Here is a 19,366-nt window from a genome sequence, read left to right on the forward strand (position 1 = left end):
AAGTGGCACAGAGCACAGAGCTTTTATTTTGAAGTGCCCTTTCTGTTTATCATGATATATTTAATTTCTTTGTGTTCTTAGCCAACATGTTTTTACATTTTGTGAAATAAAACTGAATATGTGGTCATTTATTATGCGTGGACCCTGAGCTAATGACAAAGGAGAAATCTGGACCAGTTTGGAACCACTGCTGTCAAGTAACTCACATATAGGGTGACTTATCATGCATGCCTCATTTTGCACCGTCTTTACAGCCAAAATATGTGAACAGAAAAAAAAATAAAAATCTAAACTCCAGTCTGAATCTTTTTTTGCTCTGTGTGTCCTTTGCGGCACTAAATGTTACTTTTAAACCATATTTTCAATGAAAGTTCAGGATCCATAGTGGCTATGTGACAGAGCTGCAGCACAATAACACTTCAGGATCACAGCAAAAGTTTTCAGTTTGAATAATGTGATGCAAATGTGTCTCTTCCAGGCTCGGCTCTATACCGTACCACATCAGTGCAACTGCATCACCGGATGGAGGGTGCCATCAGAGCGGCTGCTGGCTCTCCAGATGTGGATTTCAGCAACAAGCAGAAAGTTTACAGCAACTTCAGGCCTTGCCTTCATCCAAATAAAATCCATATGCACTACAAATCTTGACTTTTTTCCTTTATGTGGAAGGGTTATTGACAGATAAGCAGGAAAGTGAAAAAAAGTGCTGAAACATTTACACAAAACAAAGAAAATTGTTTACTATATGTACATTTTATTTGTGCCATTCTCAGGATCTAATGGCATATTTAGGGTTAAACTTTGACATTACATTGTACAGTGGTGCGCAACATTTGAAATGATAGCATAACAAAGACGTGTGTGGCGGTGTGCAGGTGAGTGTATAACAGAGTGTGTATGTTTTCATTTAAACAAAGTCACGTTAGAGAGGCTGTACTCCTCCATTTAAACGAATACTTAAACCCTAAATCACCATTTGTATATCAGTTACTCACCCCTTTGTTTTTCTTGCATGCCTGAAAGGTGAACAAATAATTAAGGGTCCTCGTTTAACAATATCTAACTTTTCATTTACAAACTCTCACACAACTCATGCATGTATAATCCAAGTCTCATTTATACTGCACAAGTTGTGTGACATTTTGTTAAAGGATGTTTTGACATGGTTTTGCTGTAAAGACCCTCATCACTTCAATTCATATGAATGTTTTTAAAGAATTCACCGTAACACGGAGTGAGTAATTAAACACAAATGGCCATTTGGGTGGTGAAGTATTCCTTTTAGAGTAAAATAGTATTGTGTACAAATTTGCAAATACGAGTATTACAAAACTCAACCATTTAGAAAACCTGACTGGTTACCATTTAAGGCATGGACATGAAAATATCGGCAATCGTACTCACATTTTAGCTGGTCTGTTGGTAACAAAACCATGTTTTCTTCCAGTATGCATTTCTTCTTCTGAGGAAATTTCATCTGTTGGCAAAATCTCCTTTCCATTTCTGGTGAAGGTCACTTGAACGGGTCTGGATGGCTCACGGTAAAGTAAGGCACTGCTACAAATAGGCACTTTGAAGTGTGTGTGTGGTTGTGTTGTTGTGTGTGTTATTACTGTAAAATTAAGTGGTGTATGCGTGTGCTGTCCTCATTTGGTCGGCTCGTAAAGCTGTAGGTCCAGTTTGACCCAAACTTCTCCAGTAGGGACCTCATGCAGTAGTAGGCGACGATTTGCAGCACCTTTGCTCTCCATCTCTTTCTTTATAGTTGCCACAGGAACTTCGGTGCGACCCAGAAAATCTAAAGAGGCAGAAAACAGTATCAGTAAAACTGATAAAATGAACAAATGTGTCTGACAAAGAGTTGCACCTCCAGGGATTTAAAATCTCATTAAAGCCTGATTAATACTGGATTTTGAGACTACTGCAGAATCAGTTTAAAAAAAAAAGTCGAAATCAGACATCAGAATCCGGCATTTAGTGATGATGTGTGATCCCTGTATTCAGTAATCTGCTCTGTTTGTGCAAGCGTCTGTGTGTTGTGGTGTCCACTGACCATCTGGTGAGAACTGGTCTTTCTCAAACACAGTGATACACAGGACGTCCTGGTACAGGTCTTTGATGAAAAACTGGCAGTTGAAGTTCCACTTCGGGTTCAGAGTGTCGCTGATCGGTCGGGAGGTGTAGCACTGAGCTCCCATCGTCAGCTCACAGTACGGATTACTCTTACCTAAAGAGAAATTAAACAGATTTTTAAATGAACAAAACATCACTTATGCAATATGTACTATACTGAATTTTGACTAAATCTGAACAGATAGCTGGTGGAGCGACTGTATTCCTTCACGAGGCCTCACCGTTGGGTTTACAGGCTTTGAGCTCCTGAGCTTCAGTGACAGTAACAAGCAGTCGGCCGATACCGCTGGTCTTCAGAGAACGTGCTAAAACAAACACACAGACGTTAGATGTAAACTTACAACACTTCATAGTTGGCTGATAAAGCTGATCATGTGGAATAACGTGAGGACAATATTCACATAAAGGATTATAGATAATTGCTTTTTTTCTGATGGGAGGGTGAGAAGAGCGGGGGTAGGTCTTTTTATGTGTAACAGTGCAACATTGAGAGATTTGCAGCATGAGCATGAATGGTTTACACGCACACACGCGCACACACACACTCACACACAGTCATCAGCTTTATGTAGAAAAAATGTCTGTGTTTACCTTGGTAAGCCTTCTCTCTCTTTTTCTTCTCCGTCTCTATGAAATGTTCGGATGCTGCTTTGATTTTCTGCACCCATGTTGTCCTGCAGGCGCAAAAAACACACACTGTAGATCCTTTACGCTGTACGATTAGGTTATAATGTAGGTGAAGCGTGCAGATGAGTACACATACCTCTCATTCAAAGTCTCAGTTTTGAGTGTGTAGACACGATCGATGTGCGAGACGTGGAAGAGCGGCTCATCGCTGGATGGGTCGGGTGGCATTTTCACTAAAACCTCATTCAGAAACAGCGGCTGGATAAGAAAATGAAGGGATGAATGACTTCTGGACATTCAAAGCAATACATGTAGTATTTTAACACCACAGAGGTGTTTTTGTTCCTGTCTGAGAAAAGTGTCTGGCCTCTATCTTACTGTTTTGTACATCTTCAGCTGTATGTTGGTCTTGAGGCTGAAAAGCCTGTCTGGTCCTGAGGAGGAGAACGGTTTGGCGCTGTGTGTGAGGAGGAGAAAATCACTGAAGAGGAAAGCCCACAGCTCCCTGCTGCTTTTGGTTTTGTAAAGCCGACCGCTGTGGAGCAGCTTGCGAGGCCCGAGGCAGTTAGTCAGCGAGTTGAAGACCAAGTGCTGAAAGAGAGACGAGAAGAGGAAAACTGTCAAGTACAGTAAGTGGTTCAGTTTGAAAAACGCTCCTTGGATTTCTGATTGTATGTGTGAATTTGTTTTGGTAATTCGGACGTCAAGAGGAGAAATTGCGAAACATCCAGCAGAATCGATCACAGCGGCAACACAAAATGCATTGTAGAGGCTGTTTATAAATCTATTTTACTGCCGCAATAAAATATCAGCATTAACAGACTACGTATGATTTGCACCCATGAATATAAAGATGTCATGTTTACCTCTATCGGTCCTTCACACTGCACGTGACTCTGTATCCACTCCAGCCTGTCCGAGTTCTCCTTCTCTCGGACTCCCTCGTTCACCTGAGAGCACAGCTCCTCGGCCCGCTCCAGAGCTTCTCTCAGCGGGCTGCGGTCTGCGTGACCATCTGGGGTATGTTCCAGGATCTAACAGGAGGAGAAAAGGAGAAGCACTAACTGAATTTTAGAAAAAAAGAGGTGGGGAACATTGTAATTAGACATATAATTAATTAATTAAAAAGGGATTATGTACAGTTTAAAATGTTAACCATTTAATGCACCATATCAGATTATAGCTTAGAGCTAATTCCCATCTGCAGTCCCTTAGCAGGTCAGAAAAAAACACAGCACAATGACATAATAATATAAAGTTGTACAAAAAGAAAATTGAAAATAATAATAACAATAATCCGTATTTATATAGCACTTTTCAAAAAGCACAAAGTGCCCATGTAGCACCTCCCCTGCCACCTTGTAACATAACCAATACTGAGAACATAAAGAAGGTTAAAGCACAAAAATAAAATAGCAATATGTAAAAAAAAAAAACATACAAGGGTGCAAGTTCAAAAACGCATTTTCATAAATAGGTAAATGAAATGTGGAAAAGAGAATTAACCTCATTTAAGCAGATAAAAATTAAGATTTAAAGAAATAAACCATCTATATATAAGCAGATAAGAAGCTCATAAAATAAATGATGTCATATCAACAGGTTGAATGCCAATAAATGAACAAACTCTTGAATTTAAAACAGGTGAAAGAGCAAAGTATATGGCAGCGCATAAAATCATTACAAGGCAAAACTAAACCAGGACCACCATAAAATGCAAGTTACAACAAGATAAAGATGTAACACAATCATATAATAATGTATAGAGAGCATTTTCTACGTACGTTCTTTATAAGCAGCGGGTAGCGTGTGATCCTCTGCATGGGCTTCAGGAGGAAACTGGACAGTGGCATTCCTTTACAGCGGTAGTTAGTGGCTATCTTCTGCTCGAGAGGACACAAAAAAGAGAGATAAAGATACACAGTAACCTAGGAGGCATTTTGGTCTCATGTTTTCTGATCAATTTGGCATGCAGTTTAAACACCTATCATAATTTTGTTTTCACAAAACTCAACTTCTGGTATTTTGTCTCCTGCTGTTCCTCACCACTGTTTTCAAAAAGGGAAACAATGGGAGAATAAGGTGAACCTGCTTTAAAATGTATATTTTCTTTTTTTTTTATTAAGTAACTGCTTTGTAGTTGATCTAATTTATGCAAATGTGAAAAGTGATTCATGAGGATTATGGACTAATAAATATTTAAAGAAATATTAAAATCTTCAATTTTGAGATAACCTTCGGTAAACACGCACACCTTGGGTTTTTCTGCAATCTCACTTTTCATTTTCTACAACTTGTACCTTGAGGAAGTCCTTAAAGTCAGGCTGGTTGTTGGTTTTGTTCTGCAGCAGTGCGGCAGCGTTGAGCTGGCAGGAGCAGAAGCGGATGTAGGGCTGCATGTGCGCGAGCTCCGAAGCCAAGAGGTCTCCTATCAGCTGAACCGGCATGTTCTCTCCTTCAGTTTTTTTACGGACACGCAGTGCCCTGCGAAACAGAGGTAATGATGATGTAAAACCTGATTTTTGTTACATCTTCACTAATAGATTACAATCTGTTTTACAGTGGATTTCCCCTTACGGAGTAACTAAACCCTTTGGGCTTGAGTGCCTCCTCCCTGCAGTGTGAAGGGGCTGGGAGAGGGCTAAAACACGCCCAGTCACCCAATGCACCAGCTCTTGATCCACAGCACCTCCCTGCCCACCCCCCCACACACACACAAAAGCCGCTTTTACACAGAGATCCCACTATAGGGCTGCAGTGAAGTCCCCCCTTTATACCGCCCCTGCATTTTTACACAGAACCAACTGATGGCGGCATCGTTGGTTACCACTTCTTTTCTTTGAATTCGTCATTATGCTACGAGCTGCTTTTTAAATGTCCTCCGATTGGTTGCACGCATAAAAACAACATCAAAATGTCACACTTATGCTGCCCATGGTCACATCTTTCTGGCTTAACATTTTACACAGACCTTGTTTCAGGGCTGTTACCATCTCCACTCCTGTCGTGATCGAACATTATATACAGAACGGTGAGGCAGTATAATAGCACGATAGTCCCGTCTTAAATAGGCAGTTTAAATGCGGCTAAAGTTGTCCCTCGGTGAAAGAGCAGGGATGGGACAGCGACAGAGGGGACAGCGACGGAGGGGCTCGGTTGGTGATGAAAGCAGATTCGCCATGAAGATCAGTCAATGGCAAATTCAGTTGCTACAGACAGGTTTCAACCTTTAGAGGACAGTCACTTTGCATATTTATGACACAATATGTAGAATTTCAATACTTTGCACTCAAATGTCAAGAGTCACACAAAACATTACTACTAAATACCCATATATATTGCTTTTTAGCTGAAAAAAGGGGGTTTTGGGGTTTAGTTACTCTTTTTTTCAGTGTGCAGTTCTTTCCTTAGCACATAGCAGCCTGAAACATCCATTAAAAAACATATTCACAAAATGGTGTGTGGTACTTACTTGAGTAGTTTGGTGTTGCACATAATCAGCTCCCTCCAGTTAACAAAGATCACTCCCATCTCAGCTTCTGTAAGACGTCCTGACTCCAACATGGGCTTGTAGAAGACCTGAGTGACAGATAAATGCAATTGGGAAAAAAATTAAATGCTACAGCAAAAACCAGGGGTTACATTTTAGAGAAATGCTAATAATTTCTGCTTGTGCTCATATGTTTGCGTATGTATTCGTCCACACCTCTAGAACCAACTCCAGGTCGTCCACGTAGGTCTCCTCAGTCTGGATGAGCTCATGGATGTAACCCTGCCTCTTCCTCTCCTGAGGGGTCATGGTGTCCAACGTCATCAGGTCAGCACACCCTACAGCGCACGCACATGCAAACATGCGGACATGCATGCATGCACAAACACACCAACACACAAGCACATGCAACAAAAACTTTCCTGTCAATGCAGTGTGTGAGGAAACACTACACACACACACACAGTCGTGTTAAAATCTCCCTTTATTATCAGTTCTATCATATTTTATTTACATTTAATGCACAGACAAGAGTGAGGCACGTTGTAGTTGCAGTACATGAACCTAAAGAAACACAGAAGGCTTAAGCTAAAGCTAAGAACACTGCTACCAAGGACGCTGATAAAGAAAAATGAAGCACCTTTTACGGTGGAGCGCTCGCTCCCAATGATTGCATAGGTGTGAATGAGTAGCTGATGCTTGAGCGAACGAGCAGTGGAAGACTCAGTTGGTAGTTCAAGTCTTTGAGGTTCAAACTTGGCAGAAGTTGGACTTTAATGTCAGCAGTGAGGTGTTATTATCTCTGATTCTACTCTTGCATGTTGGTATGCTGATATCTGCGGGTTTTTTCTCTTGCTGGTGACGTCACAGTTCAGTACAGGATGAGTCTCAACCGTAGAAATAGAATGAGAGTAGAACAGATATTCCCATTCAAATCAATGTAGCCGGATGGTCAAAGTGGCGGCTCTTTCTACCGTTGTTAATGCAACCGTTTTTGCAGGTTAATTTCTCATTAAACAAACCAACTTGCTGCAAGTTGTAAAGTCACTGAGGTGAGGTTTGCTGGGGACTTTTTAAGGATTAAAAGTTTGATCTTTCCAGTGCACATTTGCATGAAACTCTGTCTGCCTCTATCTGCTGAGAGGCAGACGCTGTGGGGAGCTAACAGGAGATTTAGGATTAATTTCAACCAAACCAGCGCTGGTAATTGTTGAAACAGTGGATTAACTAACTAGATGACTGAAAAGACCAAATAAGGCAGTTTTTGTTTTGTTTAGACTTTGAATAAAACATGTTTGAATGATAAACACGATTCGGTAAAATGTATGGTTGTGTATGGTTGAATTTTTCCATTATTTAATAAGAAAAATAAGTGTACTGTAAGTGAATTGGTAAAAACCAAGAGTACCCAATTTTTTTCCCTTGGAGGGCCAAAATTAAAATCTTAAAACTTTTCCAGAAATTTCATGACTGTGAGAACGCTGCATGTTATTATTATTTATTTATTTGTTTATTTTATTTATTTACTTGCCCATACGCCCCAAGTGTGACAGACTTTATGTTCCCACCGACGGGGGGCAAACAGTTCAATGTCCATTCTACCCTAATTCTGTTTCTATGGTCTCAACCTTAATCACTTGGAAGCATTAATAAATGGAGAAGTGCATAAGAAGTGAAGTATAAAATCACAATTAGTTCATGTCAGTACGAGTGATGCGTTAGCAAGCAGCAATCAAGGTTACTGGTGAGTTAAGCGACAGTGAGTCTTCACATTGGTCCGTTTTAGCAAGGTTGACTGTTGTTAGTGCAATGAGTGACCCTTTTAAAAAAATCCTCACTAATTCATAGCCTTAATTTAGAAAACTAAATGACTTCAGTCTGATGCTATTCACATATTATTTTCCTTATTGTGTGTAACCAAACTCTTTTGATCCAGTTTATCTTTAGCAAAACTACACATTTCATGCCTTTGTATCGGAGAGACAAAAGCCTCTAAAACAGCTGCCTCTGCCTCGCTCCCCTGGTTAATTTGTTAAAGGAACAACAAGGGAAACGCAGGAGAGGAGAGAGCGAGGGGGGTTAGGGTGAGTAATAAATGCCTTTTAGAAAAAGGTAAATGAAAGAGGGATCAAAAACAGAGGAGCAGAGAACACCACAGTCCTAAAGGTGGAAAGCGCAGAGCTGGGCTGTTCTTGCTGACGGCTGGACTTCCTGTTGCGACAGGGCAATTCGGATTGGCTCAGATAGAAAGGGTGAGGAAGAGGAGGAGGAAAAAGAGGAGGAGGAGTAGAGAGGAAAGCCAGCATTACTGTCCTACAGAGGAAACAAAAAAAAGAGATGAAGTGGAGTGGGAGGGGGGAGGTGAGTGAGATGAAGGAGAGACGAAGAGACATTAATATAGTTTTAATATTAATGCTAGACTCTTACATGCAGGTGCATTAATAATGTATTTCTGGGAAATGTAAATGTTGTTACTAATCACATCAGCTGGAGCATGATGGTAATTTCTTTGGCAATTTTTTCCTCCCTCTGATGAAGCACGGGCCTTGTGCATATCGGGGGTGTGTTTGAGTTCATTTTCATTAGAATTAAAATTTCATTGTGTTTTGTGTCTGCAGCTTTAACAAGTTCATCCTAATTAAACGTCCAGTGTGTTCAGGCTTGTTAACAGGGATCGACTGCTGTGGGGAGAAACACGCAAGCTATGAATACTAATTCAAACACACAACTCCTGCTTAAAAATTAGCCCCCTTTTTTTAAATCATCAGAGCAGCTATGTGTATGTGAGCGGTGACGAAGAATCACACCTGTCCCAACAAAGCAGTGATCGGTGTACCGCACACACAGTGGTGACATTATGAACAAGTGCATTGTAAAAATCTAGGGTTGCCAACTTCCTGAAATAGAAATAAGGATCCATGTTGTTTGATCTCAGTTGGCCTTGTACACATTTTCATTATTCATCTGAGCCATTGGTAATCATTTCCCCATTCCTCTCTATATTTCTGTAAGCTCTTATCTTATAGGAGAATAAATGCTAAAATATACCCACCTAACTGAGTGTTTTGCCCTGTTCTTTTTCAGTCTAATGGGCTGCAGAGGTGGGACCAAATCATTGTTTTGAACATGCAAGGTGAAGGGCAAAAAAGCAAATAAAATAATCTAATAAAGGAAAATATCAGACATATGATCCACACGCTGTATTAAAAGCGCCAAGTAATTTTTATTAGTGCAATGTTTTAATCTAACAGAGATCTTCGGCAGGCATTTTCAAATTTGAAATTTTCATTAGTGGAAGGTGTCAAGTGAAGTCACAAGTCAATGGTTTTTAAGTCCAAATCAAGTTGCAAGTCTCTTTTGATTTTGTCAAGACTAAATGCATCACATCTGTGACTTGAGCAAAGAGATCATGGTTAGGGTGAAGTACTAGCCAACCACATCAAAGTACGGCAGTACAACACATAACAGTGTCTTTCAGTGGGTACATTCAGGCCGCTAGGAGTACCACTCAGACTTGCTTTCAATTTGAAGGACCCCTTGAACTACAAACAAGGTCAGTTATGACTCTTTCTGCTATAAATTTTTGATCTATGGAGGTTTAATGTTTGTAAAACTCTCTCTAGCCAAGAAAGTCATCTAAAAATCTGTGATGTATTTTGTATGTATTTATATTGTAAAGTCTGTGAGTCGAGCTCTAAGTCTCAGGAATGTCCAGTATCCAGATCTAATAATAAATCCATGGGTTAATTCTAGCATCTACCAACTAAACTTGTTTTCTACATTTTTAAATCTTGCACTGATCTTGCGCTGTCAGGCACATCGTTGCCATTCTGTCAGACAGGTTTTTTCTATCTAATAAAAAAACACGTAATATATCTCTTCAATAGATTTGCAATGAATTAATTCATTCAAAGCATCTTCTGTTCAATACAGAACAAGTCTTTCTGTTTCCAATAATTGGGAAGATTCCTTATTTTACAGAACAGTTGGCAACCCTCACATTTTCGCTACCTATAGCTTATCAATCTCCCAGTAAGAATTATGTAAATAAAATTAATAAATTAAAAATGTGACTGATTAGGACAAAATGATGTGCTCTTAATTCAAAACCCTTCAGTCATTGTTCACTTTTGTTCTGTGACCCAGTGATTTGCAGCACATAGTGGGAAATATGCTTATATACTTTCTAACCAAGAATCAGATGAGACTGATGCCACTGTCATGTCCGTAAGCTAAAGAAGCTAAAAGACAGTTAGCTTAGCTTAACATAAAGAGTTAAAAATGGCTAGCCTATCTAACTAACCTCAGAGGTATCCATCCAGACACAATTCAAAAATAAAAACACACTAAAAAAGAACAAAACAAAATAAACCACAACAAAAAGTGCTCAGATGCTTCGCTATCAGCAGAAGACTGGGCCTTATTATATTTTCATATTTTTAAGATGAGAGTAAATGAGATATAAAATGTCACTTAGTGAGTTTTCGAGTCTTGGTAGGCAGATTTTTATGTTAGTTTTACCTTTGGACAGATCCAGGCTAACATTTTCTCCCTGTTTGCTGTTTTTAAGCTAAGCTAACCGCCTGCTAGCGCTTTATTTAACAGACATCCTCTGCAAGAGGGTGCATAAACATATTTCCCAAAATGTCAAACTTCTACTGTAAATGATTTTAAATTGTTAGTGCAGCATTAACAGGAACACTTAAAAGGCAATTAATATTTATTTTACTTTCTGTCTTATTCATTTAAAAAGCTGTAGGGCTGGGCCATATGGAGAAAATCAAACAGCATATTTTTACTAAATACCTAGATATCAACAGGCCTATGGATTTTGCAACGTTTGTTGGGGGAGTTACAGTTAGTACATGTTCATTTTTGGTGGATATGAGACAAAATAAAAAAAATAATTAAAAAAGTAACTTGGATTAGGACAGTTTTGTTGGGTTGATCATCTGTAGTGCTATCACAAAATATTTCCACAATGACATTTCTGAAAAAGACAACATTTACAAATTACAGTATTCAAAATGTAAGACTATATCTGGTCTTATATCACAATATCTACATCCTATTGATGTATAGCCCAGCCCTCTGGGAGAGGTCATTCATAAAAATAGTATCAAACCCAAATGTGTGGTAGATTTAGCCTTTTAAGTGCAGTGGTTTAATGTTCACCAGTGATCTCCCAGTGACAGAAACCAACTCTTTAAAGCTTACCGTCCGTCTCTCCATGCTCTGACATGGATGAGGAATCTACTGTACCTGCAGTGAGCCAAGTCAACCAATCAGATCGTCAGCAACAAGAGAGAAGTTTGTTTGTACAGCTGATAAATATCAGTTTTTCTTGTGCCCAACAAAAGAAACAGCTCTCCTACAATAACGCCAACTACACGTGTGAATTATTGATTTTCTCTCAATTGCTACGACAGAGGAAATATCGCCCCTCGGAGAAAAGTTTTTAAAGCAGAAAATGAATCTTGAGGTTTACTCACATTGCTGGCTGGGGTCTGATTCTGTTGTCATTTTGACGTAATTGGTGGGCAGCAGGCCTGTGACCCCGTTGGCTTCTCCTTTCCACCAGTCAGGGTTGGTCTTGTCCAGGATGTTGATCAGCTGACCCTTGGAGAAGCTCAGCTCATCCCGATTGGCCGCCGTGTAGTCGTACATGGCGATAACTTGGCACACTGTAGGGTCAAAGACAGGAATGGGGATTTTGTCAGGATGTGTATCTCTATAAGTTAGATGGCTCAGGTTACTGAAATATCTATAACACCTGTTGGATGGACAGATATAAAATGTTCCCAGAGGATGAATCCTGCAAACTTTTGTGATCCCCTCTGACTTTTCAACTAGCGCCACCATGAAGTTGACATTTGTGGTTAAAAGTGAAAGACCTTGATGACTATTGGATGGATTGCTTTGATATTTGGTACAAAATTTCCAACACGTTCACACTCCAAACCTGTCACATGGTGCCGCTCTGTCAGGACCTTCCATGTCAACCCATGACCTTTTAGGTATCCTTATGCATCAGGTCTAGCTAGACTGAAACGTTGTTTTGTTCACTCAATAAATATGTCAGCAGTAAGTGGGACAGTGTGCTGGAGTTTTCCTCTTTGTCTTTAGATTGCTCCTTTCTCCGAAGCACCTGTCACACATTCAGGTGTGCAGAGATTTTCTTTAGATTTCAAGGATTTTTGAAGCCTAAATGCAAAGTAAAAATCTAACTTAAGACTTTCAACAATCTACAGTAGAGTTGCATGACTTAACGTTACCACCACAACGAAGCTGTAAAGCTGTTCAGCGTGATGACGTTCTGTAGTCTCATTTAGCCGCATTTTATGTCATAGAACAAAACATGAAAGTTTCTTTAGCTTTAATTTCCAGGTTTTAGGGACTCATAGTGCATGCATCCTTATGGCTCAGAGTGAGCATGACTTCATTCTCTGCTTAGGACGCCATCACTCCACAATGACTTCACAGAGAAATTAGTAGTTTGCTGATATATTTATGTTCTAAATATCACATAAAACCTTTAAGGTTTTCTGGAATAATTACTTGACAAAATGCAGCAGTAAAGGGATTTGTACAGCTAGCAACACTGACAACTTTAAAAATTCACAAAATGACAGAAACCACATCATGAAATTCCGAACTGTACACACTCACTGAAGGTTAATCTGTCAGGTTCAAATCTTGGACTTTGCACCGCACTTGTTTTATGTGTTAATGCACATATTTGTGTAAAATGTCAAAATAAGAACCACAGAAACTCTTCAGCAGTTATTGGCAGGGCTGTAAAAGTCATTGTGGCCTAGAAATATCAGTGTGTTTGCTTGAACCGATCAGTCATTATATATTTAAAGTGTGTCAGCCGTCACCTGGCAGAGGTGAGGGAGAGGACTTGCTGCTGGAGGGGCCGAGGAGCTTGACGTGAGAGGAATGAAACCAGCCTCTCTGCCGCTTCTTGCCTCGTGCCTGGAGGGAGAAGAGCCGGTGAGAGTAAATCAATCTCCTGCTGGTTCACTTCTGAATTCTAAATCCAGAGATAAATTGATCAATCCATTTCAGCGGCCGGAGGGTTGAACCTGCAAACTCTCAGCAGCGTAAACAAACCATACTGAATCGTGACGGGTCTTTACTGGAGATTTATATTCGCTGCCATCATAAATCAAGCCAAACTTTAGCCTAAAGTTGTTGGAATGACTAAAAGATTGCTGCTCAAGGTCTCATCCTACTCCAGCGAGCTTAATACAAATCAGCATATTCTCTACTGAGGGTATTGTACGATTTGACAAAGCTGTGGTAATCCTCCATTAATGTTAATTCAAATTTTGTCTGATCCGTCTCTTCGCTGCTTATTTGACTCAGCTGTCTCATTACTCTGTCACTGAGGGCTTAACCAGAGCTACAGCCACAGCCTCAGCACAAAACAGACAGTGACGACTGACCTGCTGTAGATGTATGACCTACAGACAACCCTGTTATTACTCCTGTTACCACCCGCCTGCCTCTCAGCAGCTCTTTATTGATCTGACAAGTCAGCAGATACAAAAACACCAACAGCACTAGTTCTTTCTAACAGGTACATTTGCATTGGACCTCATGTAGGAAGCAATACAAAAACAAGTATCCTCTTTTTTTTTGTTTATATCAACAATTTGTTCTTATTTTGTTACCCATGGATTACAGCAATGTTTTCCTTTTTTCTCTTTTCTTGGGTAAGAGAGAATTTTACAAGTGGCCAAGAGCACTTTTACCTAGATAAGAAGAATGAAGAAGCCCTAAACTTTGAATTATATCACCTGGCCAATCAGCTTAAAGGCTAACCAAAAATTAGCTGTAATCAGGATATATATACACACACACACACACACACACACACATAGAGAGAGCGAGAGAGAGAACGTGTACATTAACACCAAAAAAGTCAGAACACAAAAGCTTCTTCAGACTGAAATCAATATTTAGTTACAAACATGGATTCATACAGCAACCTGGTATAAAAACACCAGTAGATCATTATTGTAAAGCTCATATTGTCTGCCCAAGAGCCAGAAAATAAAAGCCTACAATACCTGTCTACAAATCTCAACCGTCATTTTGATTTTGTATTCTGTTCTTTGTATTTGTTCTTCTGTTTCATGTAAGCATCTTTCAGTATTTTGTATTCTTTATTCAATATTTGCTTTTCTTTTTGCGTGTCATTTAAAGTGTCTTTGAGTACCTACAAAAGCTCTGCTTTCTGGTGGAAAGGGAGAGCTCACTAAATACTTGCAATTTTATTCTAAAATATTTGTGTTTTTAATACTGTTTACATATTTCATGTATGGTCTGGTTGTATTTTAGCAAGAAAACTACTGAGAAAAAAATATGTATGATCATCATAACCCTACTAAAATAACAAAGTTTAAAGTGGCCAAGATTTTGGACAGCACTGTATGTTAATAAAGTCTGGAATAATCTTCATATTATACTTCATATTTAAATTTCCTCAGTGTCCTTCAAACAGATGAAGAAAAGACCATTAATGTGGATATTCAAATTTTCCCCACTATGACAGATTATTCATAGTGCTCCGGGGTGCAATTAACCTTGAACTGCACATCGTCATTAAAAGCCAATTTAATTCCTGAAGTAAAACCTTTTCACTGACATTTTAAAGTATTGACATTATTTCATTATTCTCAATTTCTTTTGAAAAAAAAAAAAGGCTCACTCTTACTCTCACAGAGCTCTTACAGCTTTGATAACTGACCTGCAGTTCTCCGAGCCACCAGCCTGTGGAGTTCTTGGCCAGGACCACGATCAGTTGCCCCGGAGACAGACGCAGCTGATGCATCGTCGGGGCAACGGTGGTGCTGCTGACTGTCTGGGCGATCTCTGTTGACCACATAGACACAGCCAAGGATGAGTTTAGATCAGGTAAACGTCAACAGCATAATAGAGTTAGTCAGCAGACTGTGACAGTCTTTGTGTCTGTGTGCAGAATTTGTGAAAAGCTGTCTCACCAGGTTTTTTGATTGAAGCTCCAGGTTTTGTCGCCTGAATGAATAAATACGAAGAAATTTAATAAGCAAAGTAACAAATAAGTTGCATGAGGTCAGTCTGCCCAAAGTTACCAAGTAAACAAAGTATATATTCAGTTATATTCAAAATTAAAGAAAAACAACTATATAACTTGGTGAAAAAGTGATGTTAAGGTTTTGTACTAAATATAGGTGTTAAGATTCATTTCAGGTATTAACACATGCTTATCACAGGTTTCCAAATTACTTATTGTATGATTGATATATTTTTTTGTTATCTAGTCGATAAAATGATTGATCTTTGTTCAAAGGAGAATTTGGTATTTTTCAACCTGGATCCTATTTTCCCAGGTTTTCTGTCAAAGTGACTAATGGCAACAACAAATTTTGAAATTGGTCCAGTATTTAGCAAGAGGGCTGCAGCAGGCGGCCACAAAATATGGTCAGTTGCAATGTAACCACTCAGGCTGTTCTGCACCATCAGTTTACATCCACTGAAACAACTTTTTGACTCTGACAGGCTTAGATTGTTATTATAAGCGTGTGACAACTCGTGATGGAAAGTATCCCTACACTTAGACCTTTTTGTTAAAGATAGGGGCGTTAATGTGTGTTCGCAATGTGATTTAAGTTCTTACATAACGTGTTATTTTTTAATCACCGGCTGACATTCCTGCCTTTAAGAGGCTGTACCAGGTTATTTAAAGCTACTAGTATCATATGAAACTAGGAGACCTGAGAAATCCAGTGATAGCAACCATGTCATGTTAGCTTCTCAGTAAAGGAGTTGAATAACACTCCAAAGTTTGACCATAGAAAAACAGCATAGCCATTTCATGGGGGTCCCTCGACCTCTGACCTTAAAATATCTGAAAGAAAATGGGTTCAAGTGGTATCCATGAGTCTCCCCTTTACAGACATGCCCACTTTATGTTAGTCCCACGTAGTTTTTTTGCTGTAATTTGATTCTTAATCAAAACAATCTGGTAAGAATTGCTTTACCTTGTCAATATGGACCTCAAATCTGTTTTAAAATGCAAAATTATGGAAAACATGCAATTAAAAAATGCGATTAGTCATGATTAACTTTTGAAATACTGCAATTAATCGTGGTTTTAAAAAAATAAATCATTTTAATGGCCCTAGTTAAAGAGGTAGATCCTTTTTGTTTAACCAGAAACAACCACAAAATCGCTACTGACAACCCCACCAGACTCCATTTAAATCAAAAGTAATTTTATCATCGTACAACACACACAAAGTCGGAAAAAAAACTTACAGAAGCAATCTTGGTTCGGCTTCCTCTCTTCCAACTATTACCAACTCTGGTTTGGTTAAAATTAACCCTTAAATCACACAGTTTGTAAGAATATGCTGGCTCTATATATGCCAAAATTACTGTTTATTTAAAAGGAGTTTGGTTGGTTTGGCGATGGCGATTTTGGGGGTATTTCTGATTAAACAAAAAGGATCTTACTCCTACACATAAAGGTCGATCGTTGTAGGGATCCTTTCCATAATGTTGTCAGACACAGAAACAAACACTTTCAGTGGACTTAAACTGACAGTGCACAAATGCCCAAAATGATTACATTGCAGCCTGTTTTGCCCTCTCGCTCAATTCTGGACCAATTTCAAAAAATGTTGTTCCCATTTGTCACTCAGACACAAAAACATGGGAAAACAGGGTCCAGATTAGAAAATACTGAAGTTATCCTTTAATGAATAATATAATTTGTACTATAGATAAAATAAATAAGACAAACATTCCATATTTAGGTGAGAAAAACTTAAAATAAAAACTTACAATAATACTTTTAAATTCTACAGGTCGACTCACCTCTGGTTCAACTGGTCGGACATAGTTGGAGGGGAAAACCCCGGTCTGATCCCCGATGCATCCTCGCCACCACTCTCCTTCTCTCTCTGTCACCATGACAACATCTCCCTCAACAAACGTCAGGTCCCCCGCCTCTGGGCTCTCGTATGTGTACAAGGCCACATACTCTGGTTCGGAAAAAATACATGACTGAGTCACAGCCACATATCTGACAGCAGACTTGCTTTTTTTTCTACATAAAAACTTTCCTTACCCTCTAACTGCACAGAGTCAGTGGTGTCAAATGCATCCACACTAGAATGAGAACAACACACAGTCAGTTTAGTCGTAGGATTAGCTTAAAGTTAAGGGTAACCAGTATTTATCAACGTGGATCATATTTTCCCTTCTTTGTGTGTCTAAGTGACTAAGTGATTTTTGTAATTTTTGAAGTTGGTCCAAAGAGAGAGCTGTAGCCAGTAGTGGTGAAGAAAGGTGCACGACATTTTACAGCCATTAAAGTATTTCATTGACATAAAGAGAGTCCTTGCATAAAACTAGACTGTCTCTTTTGAAATTGCTGCAACATAACCAGAGGAAGCAAAGAAAAAAAAGGGACTGTGGCATTGGGTTTTGCTAACAAGGTAGAAAACCTACAGCTACCAGCATGCATCGCGCCTGATCAGACCAATAAACGCTCCTGCTGGTGAGTGTAATAATGTGAAATAACAGTGGTCGGCTAGATCTCACATTACAGTTAAACAGTGAGCTAAAACATGTTTCTGAAAACATTTGAGGTGAGAAATATGCAACTCAGTGACAGAATATTGGTTTAGATTTGATCAGTGCTGCTTAGTTTTAGCCTTTTTTCACATTAACCACGTGGTTACAATGCAGCCTGTTTCATGGCTGCCGGATGCAGCGCTCTCTCTCAGTAATGGATCAGTTTCAAATATTGTTTTTCCTATTAGTCACTTAGACATAAAAACATGGGAAAATAAAGTCCAGGTTGAAGTACTGGAGCTTCCATTTAACATGGGTAAATGTGTCCACTCTCTCGCGTCTTCTTACTCTGTATTGACGCCCGTCTCCAAAGTGACGTAGCTTTTGGGGAACCAACCCTGCGTCCCGTTGAGCTGCCCCAACCACCAGTCATCTTTCTGCTGCAGCACACTGATGATGTCACCCTGTGCGAAGCTCAGCAGCGCAGTGATAGCATCGCCCGCACCGGAGGAGAGGCTGAGGTGAGTTTCTGAGGTGGAGGACCACGAGGAGATGGCTCGAGCCAGCAGAGGGACGGAGGACTGAGGGGCGAGGATATAAGAGCAACAAGGTTTTACTATTGGCACAGTGGAGAAATTCATCTATGAAATCAGTAAAACCAACATATCAGATATAGTGCAAGTCAAAATATCTATATCACATGACACGCTCTGACCATGAGACCTACTAACACTGATGTTATCTGCTGGGAGATGGAGATCTGTAAATGTCTGTGACCCACAGAGAGGCAGAGAGAAGAACTCCCAACAGGGAAAGCTATAAATACACAGCCATGCTGCTGTTGAATGTGTGTGTGTGTGTGTGTGTGTGTGTGTGTGTGTGTGTGTTGGTGTAAGCAGCAGCCAGACCTAGTTAGTTCCCTGCCAAAGCCTGTTTATAGCTCCGATATACTAAGACGGCAAACATCGACTACACAAACAAGAGACCTAACAAAGTACAACAAAACATTTAAACACTATTTAAACCTGCATTGATTATTTTTTTTGCCTTTCTGGGGGCAGAGCAACAGTTTGTAATCACAACACTGACATATAATCACAATACAAAGTTGATATGTCAACAAAAAGTTCACAAATCCAGCAAATAAAGAGATAGATTTATTTATTTTTTTCTGTATATATTATGGTAGTGGTTCCCAGCTGGTGGGTGTGCGCCAACAGTGGGTCATGGGTCCACTCTGAATGGACTGCAAGTGATTCAAGACTGTGTCAAGTTTGTAAAAAAAAAAACACTTTATTGTAAAGTACAGAGAATTTCTGGCACAAAGATTTTATTTTGAAGGTCCATTTCTGTTTCTTACAATATGTTTTATTTCTTTGTGTTATAAGCTAACATGTTGTTTACATTTTGTGAATTAAAACTGAATATGTTTTATGTAGACCTTGAACTGATGACTGAAGAGAATTTTGAACCCCTTGACTCGACCAGTTGGGAATCGCTGCACTATGTTATATATTGTCGCATAATGCACTTTTTTTCTTGGTA

General features: G+C 39.4%; 1 protein-coding gene across 1 annotated transcript in view; it reads right to left on the minus strand.

Annotated features, from left to right (window-relative positions):
* Window positions 1-734: 734 nt before the first annotated feature.
* The window catches only part of itsn2a (intersectin 2a), a 54,453-nt gene continuing 35,821 nt past the window's right edge, over window positions 735-19,366 (minus strand). The window contains exons 22-40 of the mRNA XM_042503129.1: window positions 18,170-18,402; window positions 17,373-17,413; window positions 17,120-17,286; window positions 15,262-15,295; window positions 15,009-15,133; window positions 13,132-13,228; window positions 11,743-11,934; window positions 11,468-11,512; window positions 6,467-6,588; window positions 6,233-6,339; window positions 5,061-5,244; window positions 4,545-4,643; window positions 3,627-3,794; window positions 3,139-3,351; window positions 2,897-3,018; window positions 2,725-2,807; window positions 2,355-2,438; window positions 2,054-2,227; window positions 735-1,798 (exon numbers count right to left, since the gene is read on the minus strand). Of these exons, the coding sequence (XP_042359063.1) occupies window positions 1,647-1,798; window positions 2,054-2,227; window positions 2,355-2,438; window positions 2,725-2,807; window positions 2,897-3,018; window positions 3,139-3,351; window positions 3,627-3,794; window positions 4,545-4,643; window positions 5,061-5,244; window positions 6,233-6,339; window positions 6,467-6,588; window positions 11,468-11,512; window positions 11,743-11,934; window positions 13,132-13,228; window positions 15,009-15,133; window positions 15,262-15,295; window positions 17,120-17,286; window positions 17,373-17,413; window positions 18,170-18,402 (2,442 nt within the window). The 3' untranslated portion in view covers window positions 735-1,646. The remainder of the gene's footprint in view (window positions 1,799-2,053; window positions 2,228-2,354; window positions 2,439-2,724; window positions 2,808-2,896; window positions 3,019-3,138; window positions 3,352-3,626; window positions 3,795-4,544; window positions 4,644-5,060; window positions 5,245-6,232; window positions 6,340-6,466; window positions 6,589-11,467; window positions 11,513-11,742; window positions 11,935-13,131; window positions 13,229-15,008; window positions 15,134-15,261; window positions 15,296-17,119; window positions 17,287-17,372; window positions 17,414-18,169; window positions 18,403-19,366) is intronic.

This window comes from Plectropomus leopardus, chromosome 16 (genome assembly GCF_008729295.1).
Source record: "Plectropomus leopardus isolate mb chromosome 16, YSFRI_Pleo_2.0, whole genome shotgun sequence".
In the NCBI taxonomy this organism is placed as follows: domain Eukaryota; kingdom Metazoa; phylum Chordata; class Actinopteri; order Perciformes; family Serranidae; genus Plectropomus; species Plectropomus leopardus.